This window comes from Somniosus microcephalus, chromosome 6 (assembly GCF_052327205.1).
Source record: "Somniosus microcephalus isolate GS21.2 chromosome 6, FLI_Smic_1.0, whole genome shotgun sequence".
Classification (NCBI taxonomy): Eukaryota; Metazoa; Chordata; class Chondrichthyes; order Squaliformes; family Somniosidae; genus Somniosus; species Somniosus microcephalus.
This window is the reverse complement of record NC_140992.1, coordinates 282,513,657-282,532,867: the sequence shown is the minus strand read 5'-3', so window position 1 is coordinate 282,532,867 and position 19,211 is coordinate 282,513,657. Positions and strand designations below refer to the sequence as shown.

General features: G+C 47.1%; 1 protein-coding gene across 1 annotated transcript in view; it reads left to right on the top strand.

Moving 5' to 3' along the window:
* tat (tyrosine aminotransferase) overlaps positions 1–8,612 on the top strand; it is a 121,663-nt gene extending 113,051 nt beyond the window's left edge. The window contains exon 12 of the mRNA XM_085991976.1: positions 6,301–8,612. Coding sequence (XP_085848102.1) covers positions 6,301–6,450 — 150 coding nt within the window. The 3' untranslated portion in view covers positions 6,451–8,612. The remainder of the gene's footprint in view (positions 1–6,300) is intronic.
* Positions 8,613–19,211: the final 10,599 nt, after the last annotated feature.

The window sequence follows — 19,211 nt, the reverse complement described above, 5'->3', positions numbered from 1 at the left end:
GTGGGGTGTATCAGAGTGTTACAGTGAGGTGTGTGGGGTGTATCTGAGAGTTACAGTGAGGGGTGTGGGGTATATCAGAGTGTTACAGTGAGGGATGTGGGGTTACAGTGAGGGATGTAGGGTGTATCAGAGTGTTACAGTGAGGGATGTGGGGTGTATCAGAGTGTTACAGTGAGGGGTGTGGGGTGTATCAGAGGGTTACAGTGAGGGGTGTGGGGTATATCAGTGTTACAGTGAAGGGTGTGGGGTGTATCAGAGTGTTACAGTGAGGGGTGTGGGGTGTATCTGAGAGTTACAGTGAGGGGTGTGGGGTATATCAGAGTGTTACAGTGAGGGATGTGGGGTTACAGTGAGGGATGTAGGGTGTATCAGAGTGTTACAGTGAGGGATGTGGGGTGTATCAGAGTGTTACAGTGAGGGGTGTGGGGTATATCAGTGTTACAGTGAGGGGTGTGGGGTATATCAGTGTTACAGTGAAGGGTGTGGGGTGTATCAGTGTTACAGTGAGGGGTGTGGGGTATATCAGTGTTACAGTGAGGGGTGTGGGGTATATCAGTGTTACAGTGAAGGGTGTGGGGTGTATCAGAGTGTTACAGTGAGGGGTGTGGGGTATATCAGTGTTACAGTGAGGGGTGTGGGGTTTATCAGAGTGTTACAGTGAGGGGTGTGGGGTATATCAGAGGGTTACAGTGAGGGGTGTGGGGTATATCAGAGGGTTACAGTGAGGGGTGTGGGGTGTATCAGTGTTACAGTGAGGGGTGTGGGGTTTATCAGAGGGTTACAGTGAGGGGTGTGGGGTGTATCAATGTTACAGTGAGGGGTGTGGGGTTTATCAGAGGGTTACAGTGAGGGGTGTGGGGTATATCAGTGTTACAGTGAGGGGTGTGGGGTATATCAGAGGGTTACAGTGTGGGGTGTATCAGAGTGTTACAGTGAGGGGTGTGGGGTATGTCAGTGTTACAGTGAGGAGTATATCAGTGTTACAGTGAGGGGTGTGGGGTATATCAGTGTTACAGTGAAGAGTGTGGGGTTTATCAGAGTGTTGCAGTGAGGGGTGTGGGGTTTATCAGAGTGTTACAGTGAGGGGTGTGCGGTATGTCAGTGTTACAGTGAGGGGTATATCAGTGTTACAGTGAGGGGTGTGGGGTTCATCAGAGTGTTACAGTGAGGGGTATGGGGTTCATCAGAGTGTTACAGTGAGGGGTGTGGGGTTTATCAGGGTATTACAGTGAGGGGTGTGGGGTATGTCAGTGTTACAGTGAGGGGTGTAGGGTTTATCAGAGTGTCACAGTGAGGGGTGTGGGGTTTATCAGTGTTACAGTGAGGGGTGTGGGGTTTGTCAGAGTATTACAGTGAGGGGTGTGGGGTTTATCAGAGTATTACAGTGAGGGGTGTGGGGTTTATCAGAGTATTACAGTGAGGGGTGTGGGGTTTATCAGAGTGTTACAGTGAGGGGTGTGGGGTTTATCAGAGTATTACAGTGAGGGGTGTGGGGTATATCAGTGTTACAGTGAGGGGTGTGGGGTTTATCGGTGTTACAGTGAGGGGTGTGGGGTATATCAGAGTGTTACAGTGAGGGGTGGGGTATATCAGTGTTACAGTGAGGGGTGTGGGGTATATCAGTGTTACAGTGAGGGGTGTGGGGTATATCAGTGTTACAGTGAGGGGTGTGGGGTGTATCAGTGTTACAGTGAGGGGTGTGAGGTATATCAGTGTTACAGTGAAGGGTGTGGGGTATATCAGTGTTACAGTGAGGGGTGTGGGGTTTATCAGAGTGTTACAGTGAGGGGTGTGGGGTTTATCAGAGTGTTACAGTGAGGGGTGTGGGGTTTATCAGAGTATTACAGTGAGGGGTGTGGGGTCATAGAGTCATAGAGTCATAGAGTAATACAGCACGGATAGAGGCCCTTCGGCCCATCGTGTCCGCGCCGGCCATCAAGCCCTGTCTAATCTAATCCCATATTCCAGCATTTGGCCCGTAGCCTTGTATGCTATGGCATTTCAAGTGCACATCCAAATGCTTCTTAAATGTTGTGAGGGTTTCTGCCTCCACAACCCTTTCAGGCAGTGAGTTCCAGACTCCAACCACCCTCTGGGTGAAAAAGTTCTTTCTCAAATCCCCTCTAAACCTCCCGCCCTTTACCTTGAATCTATGCCCCCTAGTTATCGACCCCTCTACTAAGGGAAAAAGCTCCTCAGCATCCATCCTATCTATGCCCCTCATAATTTTGTACACCTCAATCATGTCCCCCCTCAGCCTCCTCAGCTCCAAGGAAAACAAACCCAACCTGCCCAGTCTCTCTTCATAGCTGAAGCGCTCCAGCCCTGGTAACATCCTGGTGAACCTCCTCTGCACCCTCTCTAACGCGATCACATCCTTCCTGTAGTGTGGCGACCAGAACTGCACACAATATTCCAGCTGTGGCCTAACCAGTGTTTTATACAGCTCCATCATAACCTCCTTGCTCTTATATTCAATGCCTCGGCTAATGAAGGCAAGTATCCCATATGCCTTTTTTACCACCTTATCCACCTGTTCCGCCGCCTTCAGGGATCTGTGTACTTGCACACCCAGATCCCTCTGACCCTCCGTCTTGCCTAGGGTCTTTCCATTCATTGTGTATTCCTTTGCCTTGTTAGTCCCCCCAAAGTGCATCACCTCGCACTTTTCCGGGTTAAATTCCATTTGCCACTGTTCCGCCCATCTGACCAACCCATCTATATCGTCCTGCAGACTGAGGCTACCCTCCTCGCTATTTACCACCCTACCAATTTTTGTATCATCCGCGAACTTACTGATCATACCCTTTACATTCATATCCAAGTCATTAATGTAGACCACAAACAGCAAGGGACCCAGCACCGATCCCTGTGGTACCCCACTGGCCACAGGCTTCCAGTCACAAAAACAACCTTCGACCATCACCCTCTGCCTTCTGCCACTAAGCCAGTTTTGTATCCAATGTGCCAAGGCACCCTGGATTCCATGGGCTCTTACCTTCTTGACCAGTCTCCTGTGCGGGACTTTATCGAAGGCCTTACTGAAATCCATGTATACCACATCCACTGCGTTACCCTCATCCACACACCTAGTCACCCCCTCAAAAAATTCAATCAAATTAGTCAGACATGATCTTCCCTTGACAAAGCCATGTTGACTATCCCTGATTAATCCTTGCCTCTCCAAGTGGAGACAAATTTTGTCCCTCAGGATTTTTTCCAATAATTTTCCTACCACTGATGTTAGGCTCACTGGCCTGTAGTTCCCCGGTTTTTCCCTACTACCCTTCTTGAATAATGGTACTACATTAGCGGTTCTCCAGTCCTCTGGCACATCCCCTGTGGCCAGAGAGGTCCTGAATATATGTGTTAGAGCCCCCGCAATCTCCTCCTTTGCCTCACACAGCAGCCTGGGATACATTTCATCCGGGCCTGGGGATTTATCCATTTTTAGGCCAGCTAAAACCGCCAATACCTCCCCCCGCTCGATGTTAATATGTTCGAGCATATCACAGTCCCCCCGCCCTATTTCTATGTCTACATCGTCCTTCTCCATAGTGAAAACAGACGCAAAAAATTCATTCAGAACCCCTCCTACATCTTCCGGCTCCACACACAGATTGCCACTTTTGTCCCTAATGGGCCCTATTTTTTCCCTAGTTATCCTCTTACCCTTAATATACTTATAAAACATCTTCGGATTTTCCTTTATTTTGCTTGCCAGTGTTATTTCATGGCCCCTCCTTGATCTCCTAATTTCTTTTTTAAGTATCCCCCTGCACTTTTTGTACTCCTCTAGGGCTTCCTCCGTCTTTAGCCTTTTGTATCTACCAAAAGCCCTCCTTTTTTTCCTAATCCATTCCCGTATATCCCCTGACATCCAAGGTTCCCTGTGGTTTTTGGAACCACCCTTGACCTTTACGGGAACATGTTGCCATTGTATGATCTCAATCTCCCTTCTGAAAGCCTCCCATTGCTCCGATGCGGATTTTCCTACAAGTAGCTGATCCCAGTCCATTTTGGCCAGATCCTGCCTTATCCTATTAAAATCGGCCTTCCCCCAATTTAGAACCTTTATTTCCGGCCCATCCCTGTCCTTTTCCATGGCCACCTTAAATCTTACCATATTATGGTCACTATCACCAAAGTGCTCACCTACTAGCACTTTTTCCACTTGGCCGGCCACATTCCCTAGAATTAGGTCCAGTACCGCCCCCTCTCTTGTAGGACTTTCTACATGCTGGCTCAAAAAGCTCTCCTGGATGCACTTTAAGAATTCTACACCCTCTGAGCCTTTCACACTCTGACTATCCCAGTTAATATTGGGGAAGTTGAAATCCCCCATTATTATTACCCTATTATTTGCACATTTCTCTGAGATTTGCCTACATATCTGTTCCTCTATCTCCCCCTGACTGTTTGGAGGCCTATAGTACACTCCCAGCAAAGTGCTTGCCCCCTTTTTGTTTTTAAGCTCCACCCATATGGCCTCATTGGAGGACCCTGCTAATATATCATCCCTCCTTACTGCAGTAATTGACTCCTTAATTAATATTGCGACACCCCCTCCTCTTATACCTCCCCCTCTGTCTCGCCTGAAGATTCTGTACCCCGGAATATTGAGCTGCCAGTCTTGCCCTTCCCTCAACCATGTCTCCGTGATAGCAACAATATCATACTCCCATGTGTTTATCAACACCTTCAGTTCATCCACCTTATTCGCAAGACTCCTTGCATTAAAATAGATGCCATCCAGCCTTGCCCTTATATATTTGCCCTGTCTACCAAGCTGACTTGTTTTTTTCTCTATAATTGGCAGCACATCCCCCCCTATTTCAGCTCCCCTCTGTATCCCATCCCCCTGCCAAGTTAGTTTAAACCCCCCCCAACAGTGCTAGCAAACCTCCCCGCAAGGATATTTGTCCCGCTCTGGTTCAGGTGCAACCCGTCCGACTTGTACAAGTCCCACCTTTCCCAGAAGCAGGCCCAGTGATCCAGGAAAGTAAAACCCTCCCCCCTACATCAGAGTGTTACAGTGAGGGGTGTGGGGTTTATCAGAGTATTACAGTGAGGGGTGTGGGGTTTATCAGTGTATTACAGTGAGGGGTGTGGGGTATATCAGAGTGTTACAGTGAGGGGTGTGGGGTTTATCAGAGTGTTACAGTGAGGGGTGTGGGGTTTATCAGAGTATTACCATGAGGGGTGTGGGGTTTATCAGAGTATTACCGTGAGGGGTGTGGGGTTTATTAGAGTATTACAGTGAGAGGTGTGGGGTTTATCAGAGTATTACAGTGAGGGGTGTGGGGTATATCAGAGTGTTACAGTGAGGGGTGTGGGGTTTATCAGAGTATTACCGTGAGGGGTGTGGGGTTTATCAGAGTATTACCATGAGGGGTGTGGGGTTTATCAGAGTATTACAGTGAGGGGTGTGGGGTATATCGGAGTGTTACAGTGAGGGGTGTGGGGTTTATCAGAGTGTTACAGTGAGGGGTGTGGGGTTTATCAGAGTGTTACAGTGAGGGGTATGGGGTATATCAGTGTTACAGTGAGGGGTGTGGGGTTTATCAGAGTATTACAGTGAGGGGTGTGGGGTTTATCAAAGTGTTACAGTGAGGGGTGTGGGGTATATCAGTGTTACAGTGAGGGGTGTGGGGTATATCAGTGTTACAGTGAGGGGTGTGGGGTTTATCAGAGTATTACAGTGAGGGGTGTGGGGTTTATCAGAGTGTTACAGTGAGGGGTGTGGGGTCTATCCGAGTGGGCAGTAGGCTGCCATTTATCATCCACAGGCGCTGTCAGGAAGTGCCAGTCACCCACCTTACTCGAGGGCTAGTCTTCATCTGTGAATATTGGCGTCATTCAACCAGGGGTAGCATCACGGCTGAGCTTGACTTGTCACAAGGGCAGTTTTGATCAGGTGTCACTGGATATGACCTGGAGTAGGAGCAGAGACAGATTCCTTTCCTGATCCAGCATGGCCCTAATGTGATCCTAGCATGGATCCGCTGAGGGGAATGTTGGAGTCTGACCTTCTGTTCAGTGTGGCTCTGAAAACTCTGCTGTTTCATTGCAATGAGCAGGGATTCTGGGCAGTGGCAGCTGACATATACCATTTCAGGAGACAAAAGGTAGAGTTTCCTCGGGTTTCCCCGATATCTGCCCCAACTTCTGCGGAATTTCGTAGGAAACCTTTGGGAAAGGCGGTCGTTGACTCCGTTTCTCCCGAATGTTACTCCAACACCCGGGATCTGCGCAGATATGTTTAATCGTAATGTTTAACTCCTCATCTTCTACTTGCAGTGCTTCGAGTATCCTAACTTTTTCAGAGTGGTGGTGACTGTGCCGGAAGACTTGATGCTGGAAGCGTGTAACCGCATCCGCGAGTTCTGCGAGGAACATTTCCAACCCCAGGAAAATTGCACCGCGTCTGATATGGAATGTGACAAGTGAGCGTGTGTTGGAGGGTTTGCTGGTCAGCTATTGAAACAAGGATATAATAGCAAAATACTGCGGATGCTGGAAATCTGAAATAACAACAGAAAATGCTGGAAATACTCAGCAGGCCAGGCAACATCCGTGGAGAGAGAAACAGAGTCAACGTTTCAGGTCTGGGACCCTTCATCAGAACTCCAGACCTGAAACGTTGACTCGGTTTCTCGCTCCACGGATGCTGCCTGGCCTGCTGAGTATTTCCAGCATTTGCTGTTGTTATTGTTGAAACAAGGACTGTGCTTCAGTCTGAACTATTTAACTCATATCGAATATAATTTAAAATGACTGTACAAAGTTTAATTTATTATTTATGTGGAGTAATTCACAATGAAACTTAATCTGATCATGTTGGGTGATCCTGGGTGTGAACTGGTGAATCCCCGATTTACTAAAGGTTAGTTTCAGCCTCTCTGACACTATCTAGAGAATGTTTTCATCACGCAGATCTGGACCTGGATTTATTGCTGGCACTGCTAATAATCCATCACACAATGACTTCGATGGTGAATAACTGTCTTCCTGTCTTCCCCCGAAGATAGTTAATCTCCCCTCTGTGCTCCAGCCCAGTTCTGATAGAAGCACCGAATCAGTGTGACACTTGGAATAGTGAGCAGTGTAGACGGATTTGCAGAATCATGGATCTCTTGTTACGTGCCACTAACTCCACTGAGAAAGCTACAAGGTTGCGGTACCCGATCCTCACGAGCATTGGTGGCAGATCGCTGACTAAGTGTATAAAAACTTTTCAGTTTTCCCATTACAACAATGCAAACTGAGGACAGCAACAGGTTTGAGAATATTGCTGCCGGAAGGTGCTATAAGATCTTGTGACCACGTCGATAAAGTAGAAGGGGAGAGATTTCAGCTCAAATTCTGAGCAAAGCTGTGATAAATCTAATACTTTCCTACAGCGAAACCTCACAGCAGTAGAGTAAGTGCATGCGTATCCACTCGCATGGGGAGAGAGTTCCAGATTTCCACTGCCCTTTGTGTGAAGAAATGCTTCCTGACATCACCCCTGAACGGCCTGGCTCTAATTTTAAGGTTATGCCCCCTTGTTCTGGACTTTCTCACCAGAGAAAACAGTTTCTCTCTATCCACCCTATCAACTCCTTTAATCATCTTGAACACCTGGATCAGATCACCAATTGATCTTCTAAACTCAAGGGAATACAAGCCTCATCAATGCAACCTGTCCTCATAATTTAACCCTTTTAGTCCTGGTATCATTCTGGTGAATCTGCGCTGCACCAGCTCCAAGGTTAATATATGCTTCCTGATGTGCGGGGCCCAGAACTGAACACAGTTACTCCAGATGGGGTCTGACTAGGGTTTTATATAACTGTAACATAACTTCCACCCCTTTGTATTCCAGCCCCTTTCAGATAAAGGCCAACATTCCATTAGCCTTTCTAATTATTTTTTGTACCTAGAATAGAATCATAGAATTGTTACAGTATAGAAGGAGGCCATTCAGCCCATCGAGCCCGTGCCAGCTCTCTGCAAGAGCACTTCAGCTAGTCCCACTCCCCCGCCCTTTCCCCATAGCCCTGCACATTTTTATAGACCTGTCCACTAGTTTTTAGTGATTTCTGTACTTGGGCCCTAAATCTCTCAGCTCCTCCACAGTTCCTAGCTTCTCACCATTTGGAAAATACTCTGATTTATTTTTCTTGGGTCCAAAGTGGGTGACCTCACACTTTCTCACACTGAACTCCATTTGCCACAGCTTTGCCCACTCACTGAATCTGTCAATGCCCCTTTGCAACTTTCTGCTCCCATCTACACTATTTACTGAGCCATCGAACTTAGTGTCGTCACCAAACTTGGATATACGGCTCTCTATTCCTTCATTTAAGTCATGTCTAAAAGAGCTGTCCACAGTCCTATTCCCTCGAAATGATCAACATGTCTTTCTGTTGGTAGTTTTCAGTAAAAGTTTGGAGTTCTGCGCAGACTGGATGCAGATTTAATTTAGATTGTTGCCTTTGTTTCTCTGCTGCCTGGTTTGTTTCAGGTTTTTCATGCATCAGCTCTAGTCACGCGAGTCTTTTTTATGACATATTTAATAACATTATTGTAAAGATTTGTTGTGTTTCTAATAAATATCCTGCAGTGTTTATCATGTGGCATTTGTTTACTTCATTAGTCATTAGTTAAATTCAAGGACAGTCTTTGGAATGGGTGTGGGGGGAGGGATGGGTGGGGGAGGGGTGGGGTGTAGGAGGGGTGGGATGGGGTGGGGATGTGTGGGAGGGGGTGCGGGAGGGGGGTGTGGGAAGGGGTGTGTGGGTCGTGGGGATGGGTAGTGGGATGTGGGAGGGGGTGTGTGGGAGGGGTGAGTGGGTGGGGGGGTGCGGGTGGGGATGTGAGAGTGGGGGTGAGTGGGAAGCGTGTGTGGGTGGGGGGGTGTGGGTCAAGGTGTGTGCGGGTGGGGATGTGTGTGTGGGTGGGGGGTGAGGGAGAGGGTGTGTGGGTGGGGATGTGTGGGTGGGGAAGGGTGGGAGGGGGGTGCGGGAGGGGTGTGTGGGGGTTGTGGGTAGGGGTGTGTGGGTGGGGTGTGTGGGTGGAGGTGTGGGAGGGGGGTGTGGGGGGGGGAATGTGGGTCAGGGTGTGGGGGGGTGTGGGTGGGGGTGTGTGGTTGGGGGTTGTGGGTGGGGGGGTGTGGTGGGGGGGTGTGGGTGGGGGGTGTGGGAGGGGGTTGTGGGTGGGGGTGTAGGAGGGGGTTGTGGTTGGGGGGTGGTTGGGGGGGTGGGAGGGGTGTGTGTGGGAGGGGGTTGTGGTTGGGGGGGTGGTTGGGGGGTGTGGGGAGGGGGTTGTGGTTGGGGGGTGTGTGTGGTTGGGGGGGTGGGAGGGGGGTGTGGGTGGGGGGGTGTGGTTGGGGGGGTGGGAGGGGTGTGTGTGGGAGGGGGTTGTGGTTGGGGGGTGTGGTTGGGGGGGTGGGAGGGGTGTGTGTGGGAGGGGGTTGTGGTTGGGGGGGTGTGTGGTTGGGGGGTATGGGGAGGGGGTTGTGGTTGGGGGTGTGTGTATGGTTGGGGGTGTGTGGGTGGGGGTGTGGGAGGAGGTGTGTGGGTGGGGGGTGTGGGAGGTGGGGTGTGGGAGGGGTGTGTGTGGGAGGGGGTTGTGGTTGGGGGTGTGTGTGTGGTTGGGGGGGGTGGGAGCTTATCATGCCAATAAAGCGATTTGAATTGTGAATTGTGAATTGGGAGGGTGGGAGTGGGAGGGGGTGTGTGGGTGGGGGTGTGTGTGTGGTTGGGGGGGGTGGGAGGGGGTGTGGGTGGGGGTGTGTACCATCGCTAAATCCCACTATCAACACAAATGCAAATTAAAACAGAAAATGCTGGAAATACTCAGCAGGTCAGGCAGTATCTGTGAAGAGAGAAACCGAGTTAACGGTTCAGGTCGATGACCCTTTGTCAGAACTGGAAAAAGTTAGAGGCGTAACAGATTTTGAGCAATTGCAGGGGCAGCGAAAGGGAGGAGGGGAGGAAAGAACAAAAGAGAAGGTCTGTGGTAGGATGGAAGGCAGGAGAAATGAAATGACAAAAGGGATGATGATGCAAGGCAAAACAAGATGGTAATGGGACAGGTAAAGAAACAAAAGATGGGTCTAGAAGAGGTGTAAATGGAAATAGCAGAATCATCAACAGCTGTTAAGTGCCTAATAGAATAATAAGGTGCTGTTGCTCGAGCTTAAGTTGAGCTTTGTTGGAATCGTGTAAGAGGCCGAGGACAGAGAGGTCAGAGTGGGAGTGGAGAATTAAAGTGACAGGTGACCGGAAGCTCGGAGTCACGCTTGTGGACTGAACGGAGGTGTTCCGCAAAGCGGTCACCCAATCTGCGTTTGGTCTCCCCAATGTAGAGGAGACCGCATCATGAGCAACGAATACAGTATACTAAATTGCAAGAAGTACAAGTAAAAAAAGAGGGTGTATGATGAATGTCAGGTGAATTCTTCAAGGGAGAATCAGACTAAATACATTAGGTTGAGAGGGGAAGTGAAGGTGAAAATAAGATTGGCAAAGCGAGAATATGAGAGTAGAATAGCGTTTAACATAAAAGAATCATAGAATCATAGAAAGTTACAGCACGGAAGGAGGCCATTTCAGCCCATCGTGTCCGCGCCGGCCAACAAAGAGCTATCCAGCCTAATCCCACTTCCCAGCTCTTGGTCTGTAGCCCTGCAGGTTACAGCATCCCAAGTGCACATCCAAGTACTTTTTAAATGTGGTTAGGGTTCCTGCCTCTACCACCCTTTCAGGCAGTGAGTTCCAGACCCCCACAACCCTCTGGGTGAAGACATTTCCCCTCAAATCCTCTCTAAACCTTCCCCCAATTACTTTAAATCTGTGCCCCCTGGTTTTTGACTCCTCTGCTAAGGGAAATAGGTCCTTTCTATCCACTTTATCTATGCCCCTCATAATTTTATACACCTCAATAAGATCTCCCCTCAGCCTCCTCTGTTCCAAGGAAAACAGACTCAGCCTATCCAGTCTTTCCTCATAGCTAAGATTCTCTACTCCTGGCAACATCCTTGTAAATCTCCTCTGTATCCTCTCTAGTGCAATCACATCTTTCCTGTAATGTGGTGACCAGAACTGCACGCAGTACTCTAGCTGAGGCCTAACTAGTGTTTTATATAGTTGAAGCATAACCCCCCTGCTCTTGTATTCTATGAATGGCTAATAAAGGCAAGCATTCCGTATGCCTTCTTAACCACCTTATCTACCTGGCCTGCTACCTTCAGGGATCTGTGGACATGCACTCCAACGTCCCTTTGTTCCTCTACACTACTCAGTGTCCTTCCATTTAATGTGTATTCCCTTGCCTTGTTAGCTCTCCCCAAATGCATTACCTCACACTTCACGGTGGCATAGTGGTTAGCACTGTTACCTCACAGCGCCAGGGACCCGGGTTCGAATCCGGCCTCAGGCGACTGTCTGTGTGGAGTTTGCACATTCTCCCCATGTTTGCGTGGGTTTTCTCCGGGTGCTCCGGTTTCCTCCCACAGTCCAAAGATGTGCAGGTTAGGTTGATTGGCCATGATAAATTGACCCTTAGTGTTAGGGGGGTTAAATACGTGGGGTTACAGGGATCGAGTGCGATATGTGTTGGTGTAGGGGTTACGGGGATCGGGTGGGATATGTGTCGGTGCAGGCTCGATGGGCCGAAATGGCCTCTATCTGCACTGTGGGGTTTCTGTGATTCTGTGATTCTCCGGATTGAATTCCATTTGCCACTGTTCTGCCCACCTGACCAATTTATTGATATCTTCCTGCAGTCTACAGCTTCCTTCTTCAGTATCAACCACACAGCCGATTTTAGTATCATCTGCAAACTTCTTAATCATACCCCCTATATTCAAGTCTAGATCATTGATATATACCACAAAAAGCAAGAGACCTAGTACTGAGCCCTGCGGAACCCCACTGGAAACAGCCTTCCAGTCACAAAAACACCCATCAACCATTACCCTCTGCTTCCTGTCTCCGAGCCAGTTTTGAATCCAACTTGACACTTTGCCCTGGATCCTATGGGCTTTTAACTTTGTGACTAGTCTGCCATGTGGAACCTTATCAAAAGCCTTGCTAAAGTCCATATACACTACATCAAACGCACTACCCTCATCTACTTTCCTTGTTACCTCCTCAAAAAATTAAATCAAGTTTGTCAGACACAGGAAAAACAGGAAGGCAGCTTATTATCTGAATGGCAATAGATTGGGAAAAGGGGAAGTGCAACGAGACCTGGGTGTCCTTGTGCACCAGTCGCTGAAGGTAAGCATGCAGGTGCAGCAGACGGTTAAGAAGGCAAATGGCATGTTGGCCTTCATAGCGAGAGGATTCAAGTACAGGAGCAAGGATGTCTTGCTGCAGTTGTACAGGGCCTTGGTGAGACCACACCTTGAGTATTGTGTGCAGTTTTGGTCGCCTTATCTGAGGAAGGATGTTCTTGCCATGGAGGGAGTGCAGCGAAGATTCACCAGACTGATACCTGGGATGGCAGGAATGACGTATGAAGAGAGATTGGGTCGCTAGAGTTTAGAAGAATGAGAGGGGATCTCATTGAAACTTATAAAATTCTAACAGGACTAGACAGACTAGATGCAGGAAGGATGTTCCCGATGGCGGGGGAGTCCAGAACCAGGGGTCACAGTCTAAGGATAAGGGGTAAGCCATTTAGGACTGAGATGAGGAGGAATTTCTTCACCCAGAGAGTGGTGAACCTGTGGAATTCTCTACCACAGAAGGCAGTTGAGGCCAATTCATTAAATATATTCAAGAAGGAGTTAGATATATTTCTTAAGGCTAAAGGGATCAAGGGATATGGGGAGAAAGCAGGGACAGGGTACTGAATTTGGATGATCAGCCGTGATCTCATTAAATGGCGGAGCAAGCTCGAGGGGCCGAATGGCCTACTCCTGCTACTATCTTCTATGTTTCTAGACACGACCTTCCCTTAACAAATCCATGCTGACTATCCTTGATTAATCCGTGTCTTTCTAAATGAAGATTTATTATGTCCTTCAGAATTCTTTCCAATAATTTTCCCACCACCGAGGTTCGGCTGACTGGCCTCTTTTGCTTCGCTTAACAGCCTGGGATACATTTCATCCGGGCCTGGGGATTTATCCACTTTTAAAGCTGCTAAACCCCTTAATACTTCCTCTCTCACTATGTTTATTTCATCGAATATTTCACACTCCTCCCTCCTGATAGCAATATCTGCTTCGCCCCTCTCCTTTGTGAAAACAGACGCAAAGTATTCATTGAGAACCCTACCGACGTCTCCTGCCTCCACACACAGATTACCCTCATGATCTCTAATAGGCCCTACCCTTTCTTTAGTTATCCTCTTACTCTTAATATATTTATAAAACATCTTTGGGTTTTCCTTGATTTTATTTGCCAAGAATTTTTCATGCTCTCTCTTTGCTTTCCTAATATCCTTTTTAATTGTACCCCTGCACTTTCTGTACTCCTCTAAAGACTCTGGAGTATTTAGCCCTCAGTATCTGTCATATGCCTCCCTTTTTTTCTTTATCCTATCCTGTATGTCCCTAGACATCCAGGGGGCTGAAGATTCGTTAGACCCACCTTTTTTCTTTAAGGGCACATATTTGGTCTGAACCCTCCGGATCTCGTCCTTGAATGCCTCCCACTGCTCTGACACTGATTTACCTTCAAGTAGTTGTTTCCAGTCCACTATGGCTAAATCCCCTCTGAGCTTAGCAAAATTTGCTTCTCCCCAATTTAGAATTTTTATTCCTGGTCTATCCTTGACCTTTTCCATAACGACATAAAATCTAACAGAATTATGGTCACTAGCACCAAAATGCTCCCCCACTGATACGCCTTCTACCTACCCAGCTTCATTCCCTAAAACTAAGTCCAGAACCGCCCCCTCCCTTGTTGGGCTTGCTACAAACTGGCTAAAAAAGTTCTCCTGGATGCATTTCAGCAATTCCGCACCCTCTATACCCTTCACACTAATTTTATCCCAGTTAATATTGGGGTAGTTGAAATCCCCTACTATTACTGCCCTATAATTTTTGCACAATAATTTTTGCACTTCAGAAATTTGTCTACATATTTGTTCTTCTATCTCCCCCTCACTGTTTGGGGGTCTGTAGTACACTCCCAGCAGTGTGATCGCCCCTTTTTTGTTTTTCAATTCGACCCATATGGCCTCGTTTGATGATCCCTCAAACATATCATCCCTCCTCACAGCTGTAATACTTTCTTTAATAAATACCGCGACCCCACCCTCCCTTTTTACCTCCTCTCTATCTCGTCTGAAAATCCTGTAACCAGGAATGTTGAGCTGCCATATCTGTTATGTTCATTAATAACTAGACATTCTTATTATGAACACAGCTAGCTTCTAGCTAGTCATTTATTCAGTACACGTTCTCTAGGTACAGTATCTGTAGAGATGCAGCATGTGTGCTCCTGTGTGTAGGCTGCCATCTTGACTGTTGCCTTGTGGGTAGCCTAGTGCCTCATGGGTAATGTAGTCTTAATATATATACAGCTGGGTAGTGTAGTCTTATACATACAGCTATATACAGCTCTACGGCTCCACCTAGTGTCCACTATAGAATGACATGTAATTGATCGTTACATCCCCCTTTCTTTGAGGTTTAACAAAATCAATATCAATCAACTTTCAAGAAAACAATAAAGATAATATCAGTAACACTTTTGTTAGTGCTCTATAAACATAAACATTTTCAAAACAGTCAACACATTTTCAAAGCTTTACATTGTACTCAAAGATTAAGTCTATCAGGCTCTTTTACTTCACGTGTGCATCTTCTCAACACGGGTAAGTCTGATGTGTCTTCATGAGATTGTTCTGGCGGTGAATGACAAGATGCGGTTGCGGCATTGTCATCAATCTGCTCTTGTATAGATCGAGGTCTCCTTGCGATCTTTGCTTGGAGAGGGTTTCAGTGTTTCCTTCACTCTTCATGCCATAACTCTCAATGTAGTCAATGCACTCTCGAAAAACTGCTGGCAGCTGGATCCCATCATACAGCATAGTCCTCTCAGCAGCCTCGGCTAATGGAACACCAAAGATTGGCCTGAGGAAAGAAGGAGTATCCACCGGAACTGCTTCCTGCTCTGGTGCAGGCTTCTTCTTTTTCTTTTTCTCTTTCCACTGCTTAACAACATCTGCTGCGGTTATATCTTTGGACTTTTTCTCCTTGTGTTTTTCCTCTTTGTGCTTTTCTTCCTTTGGCTTCTCTTTGACCTTAAAGTATTTTTCTTTCTTCTTGGAGAAACTAGGCTTTTTGAAGACATGGATACCCTTTGGCCTTTTCATCCTTGATGGGCTCTCTGCTTCATCACCTGAGTCATCTGGTCTGCTTATGGCACAGTTTATACTGTAGACGCTCTTGACCAGTTCTAAGTCTTCACAAGCTTTGTCACCTAGTATCGAATCAAGTCTTTCAGCCACAACAGAAAACATGAGATGATGCACTTTGTCTTTGACTGTCACTTTAAGTCTGCATACACCTAAGCTATCTATTTTCTGTCCATTATAGCTCTTCAGTGGTACTGACTTTTTCTGTATTTTGGGTTTTTCTTTCATATTTTTTATGTCACTCATACTGATTAAGTTTGCTTTTGCCCCAGTGTCCAGTTTCAATGTAACTAATGCTCCATTTATCTGCAGTGGGATCATCCATTTGTCCGCTTTTACTGCATTGACTTTATGTTCAGCATTGTCCATTTCTGAGGGCTGCACATTTTCTGTATCTTTTTTGATATTGTCACATGACACCATTCCTACAAAAAATGTCTCACTTAAATCAGTGTCCTCAATCACATTAACTTGTTGCCCTTTCGTTGTTTTTACTTTTGAAAAAGCATTGTTTGGCAATGTGATTCTTTCCATTACACTTTGTGCACATTTTTCCAAACGCTGGGCATTGTCTTAACTGGTGTTTGTAACCACAGCGTTTACAATTAAAAATGTCATCCTCCGATTGCTTTTCATTTCTGTTCTGCCCACGTTTCTTCCCCTTGTAGGACACAGCACCGACAGCAGCATTTTCACTCATTACAATCGCATCATTATTGATTTCACTGAAAGTCTTCATGTGCTTTCGAGCTAGCTCGCTGGCTTGGCATATTTTCACTGCATTTTCCAAATTCCAAATGCACTTGGATAGGTTTCAGCTAATTAAGGAGAGCCAACACGGATTTGTAAAAGGCAGGTCGTGTTTGACGAATCCAATTTAATTTTTGGATGAAGTAACAGGGAGGATTGATGAAGAGAATGCAATGGATGTTGTCTACATGGAATTTAGGAAATCGTTTGACAAAGTACCACATAGAAGGCTGGTTAACAAAATTGAGGTTCATGGAATAGGTGGGTCAGTGGCAGCTTGGATAAGGAATTGGCTTAAGTGTGAGGTGATGCATTTTGGCAGAATAAACAGGGAGAGGCAATATAGACTTAATGACACAGTTTTAAAGAGTGTGCAGGGACAGAGGGACCTGGGAGTTAATGTGCATAGGCCCCTGAAGGTGGCAGGATATGTTGAGAGAGTGGTTGGCAAAGCTGGTGTTGAGTTTCTTGAGTGTTGTTGGAGGTGCACTCATCCAGGCAAGTGGAGAGTATTCCATCACACTCCTGACTTGCGCTTTGTAGATGGTGGAGAGGCTTTGGGGAGTCAGGAGGTGAGACACTCACCGCAGAATACCCAGCCTCTCACCTGCTCTTTTGGCCAGAGTATTTATGTGGCTGGTCCAGTTAATTTTCTGCTCAGTGGTGACCCCCAGAATGTTGTTGGGGGATTCGGCGATGGGAATGCCGTTGAATGTCAAGAGGCGGTGGTTAGACTCTCTCTTATTGGAGCTAGTCATTGCCTGGCACTTGTGTGCGCGAATGTTACTTGCCATTTATCTGACCAAGCCTGAATGTTGTCCAGGTCTTGCTGCATGCGGGCATGGACTGCTTCATTATCTGAGGAGTTGCGAATGGAACTGAACACTGTGCAATCATCAGCGAACATCCCCACTTCTGACCTTATGGTGGAGGGAAGGTCATTGATGAAGCAGCTGAAGATTGTTGGGCCTAGGACACTGCCCTGAGGAACTCCTGCAGCGATGTCCTGGGGCTGTGATGATTGAACTCCAACAACCACAACCATCTTCCTTTGTGCTAGGTATGACTCCAGCCAGTGGAGAGCTCTCCCACTGATTCCCATCAACTTCAATTTTACTCTGGCTCCTTGATGCCACATTTGGCCAAAAGCTGTCAATTGATAGCAAGGGCAGTCACTCTCACCTCACTTCTGGAATTCAGCTCTTTTATCCATGTTTGGACCAAGACTGTAATGAGATCTGAAGCTGAGTCATCCTGGCAGAACCCAAACTGAGCATCGGTGAGCAAGTTATTGCTGAGTAATTATATTAGCATGGATAGAGGATTGGCTAACTAACAGAAAACAAAGAGTCGGGATAAATGGGTCATTTTCCAGTTGGCAAACTGTAACTAGTGGGGTGCCACAGGGATCAGTGCTGGGGCCTCAACTATTTACAATCTATATTAATGACTTGGATGAAGGGGCCGAGTGTACTGTAGCCAAATTTGCTGACGATACAAAGATAGGTGGGAAAGCAAGTTGTGAGGAGGACACAGAGTCTGCAAAGGGATATAGATAGGTTAAGTGAGTGGGCAGTAAGGTGGCAGATGGAGTATAATGTGGGAAAATGTGAGGTTATCCACTTTGGTAGGAAAAACAAAAAAGCAAATTATGATTTAAATGGAGAGAGGCTACATAATGCTGCGGTACAGAGGGATCTGGGGTCCTTGTACATGAAAGACAAAAAGTTAGCATGCAGGTACAACAAGTAAATAGGAAGGCAAAGGGAATGTTGGCCTTTATTGCAAGGGGGATGGAGTATCAAAGTAGGGAAGTCTTGCTACAACTGCATAGGGCACTGGTGAGACTGCATCTAGAGTACTGTGTGTAGTTTTGGTCTCCTTATTTAAGGAGGGATAAACTTGCATTGTAGGCAGTTCAGAGAAGGTTCACTAGGCTAATTCCTGAGATGAAGGGGTTGTCTTATAAAGAAAGGTTAAGCATGCTGGGCCTATACTCATTGGAGTTTAGAAGAATGAGAGGTGATCTTATTGAAATATATAAGATTCTGAGGGGGCTCGACAGGGTAGATGCAGAGAGGATGTTTCCCCTCGTGGGGGAATCTAGAACTAGGGAATATAGTTTCAGAATGAGGGGTCGCCCATTTAAGACGGAGATGAGGAGGAATTTCTTCTCTCAGAGGGTCGTGAATCTTTGGAATGCTCTGCCCCGGAGAGCTGTGGAGGCTGGGTCATTGAAAATATTCATAAAAACATAAGAAATCGGAGCAGGAATAGGCCACTTGGCCCCTCGAGCCTACTCCGCCATTCAATAAGATCATGGCTGATCTTGGGCTCAAAGCCACTTCCCAGCCCGCTCCCCATAACCCTTCACTCGTTTATCTTGCAAAAAATTGTCTATCTCCAATTTAAATGTATTTAATGACCCAGCCTCCACAGCTCTCTGGGGCAGAGAATTCCACAAATTTGCGACCCTCTGAGAGAAGAAATTCCTCCTCATCTCAGTTCTAAAAGGACAACCCTTTATTCTGAGACTGTGCCCCTGCGTTCTAGATTTCCCCATGAGGGGAAACATCCTCTCTGCATTTACTCTGTTGAGCCCCCTCACTATTTTTTAAAAAATTTGTTTATGGGATCAGGGCGTTGTTGGCAATGCCAGCATTTATTGCCCATCCCTAGTTGCCCTTGAGAAGGTGGTGGTTAGCTGCTTTCTTGAACCACTGCAGTCCGTGTGGTGATGGTACTCCCACAGTGCTGTTAGGTAGTTCCAGGATTTTGACCCAACGACGATGAAGGATCGGCGATATACTTCCAAGCCAGGATGGTGTGTGACTTGGAAGGGAACTTGCAGGTGGTGGCGTTCCCATGCGCCTGCTGCCCTTGTCCTTCTAGGTGGAAGAGGTCGGGGGTTTGGGAGGTGCTGCTGAAGAAGCCTTGGCGAGTTGCTGCAGTGCATCTTGTAGATGGTACACACTGCAGCCACGGTACACTGGTGGTGGAGGGAGTGAATGTTTAAGGTGGTGGATGGGGTGCCAATCAAGTGGGCTGCTTTGTCCTGGATGGTGTGGAACTTCTTGAGTGTTGTTGGAGCTGCACTC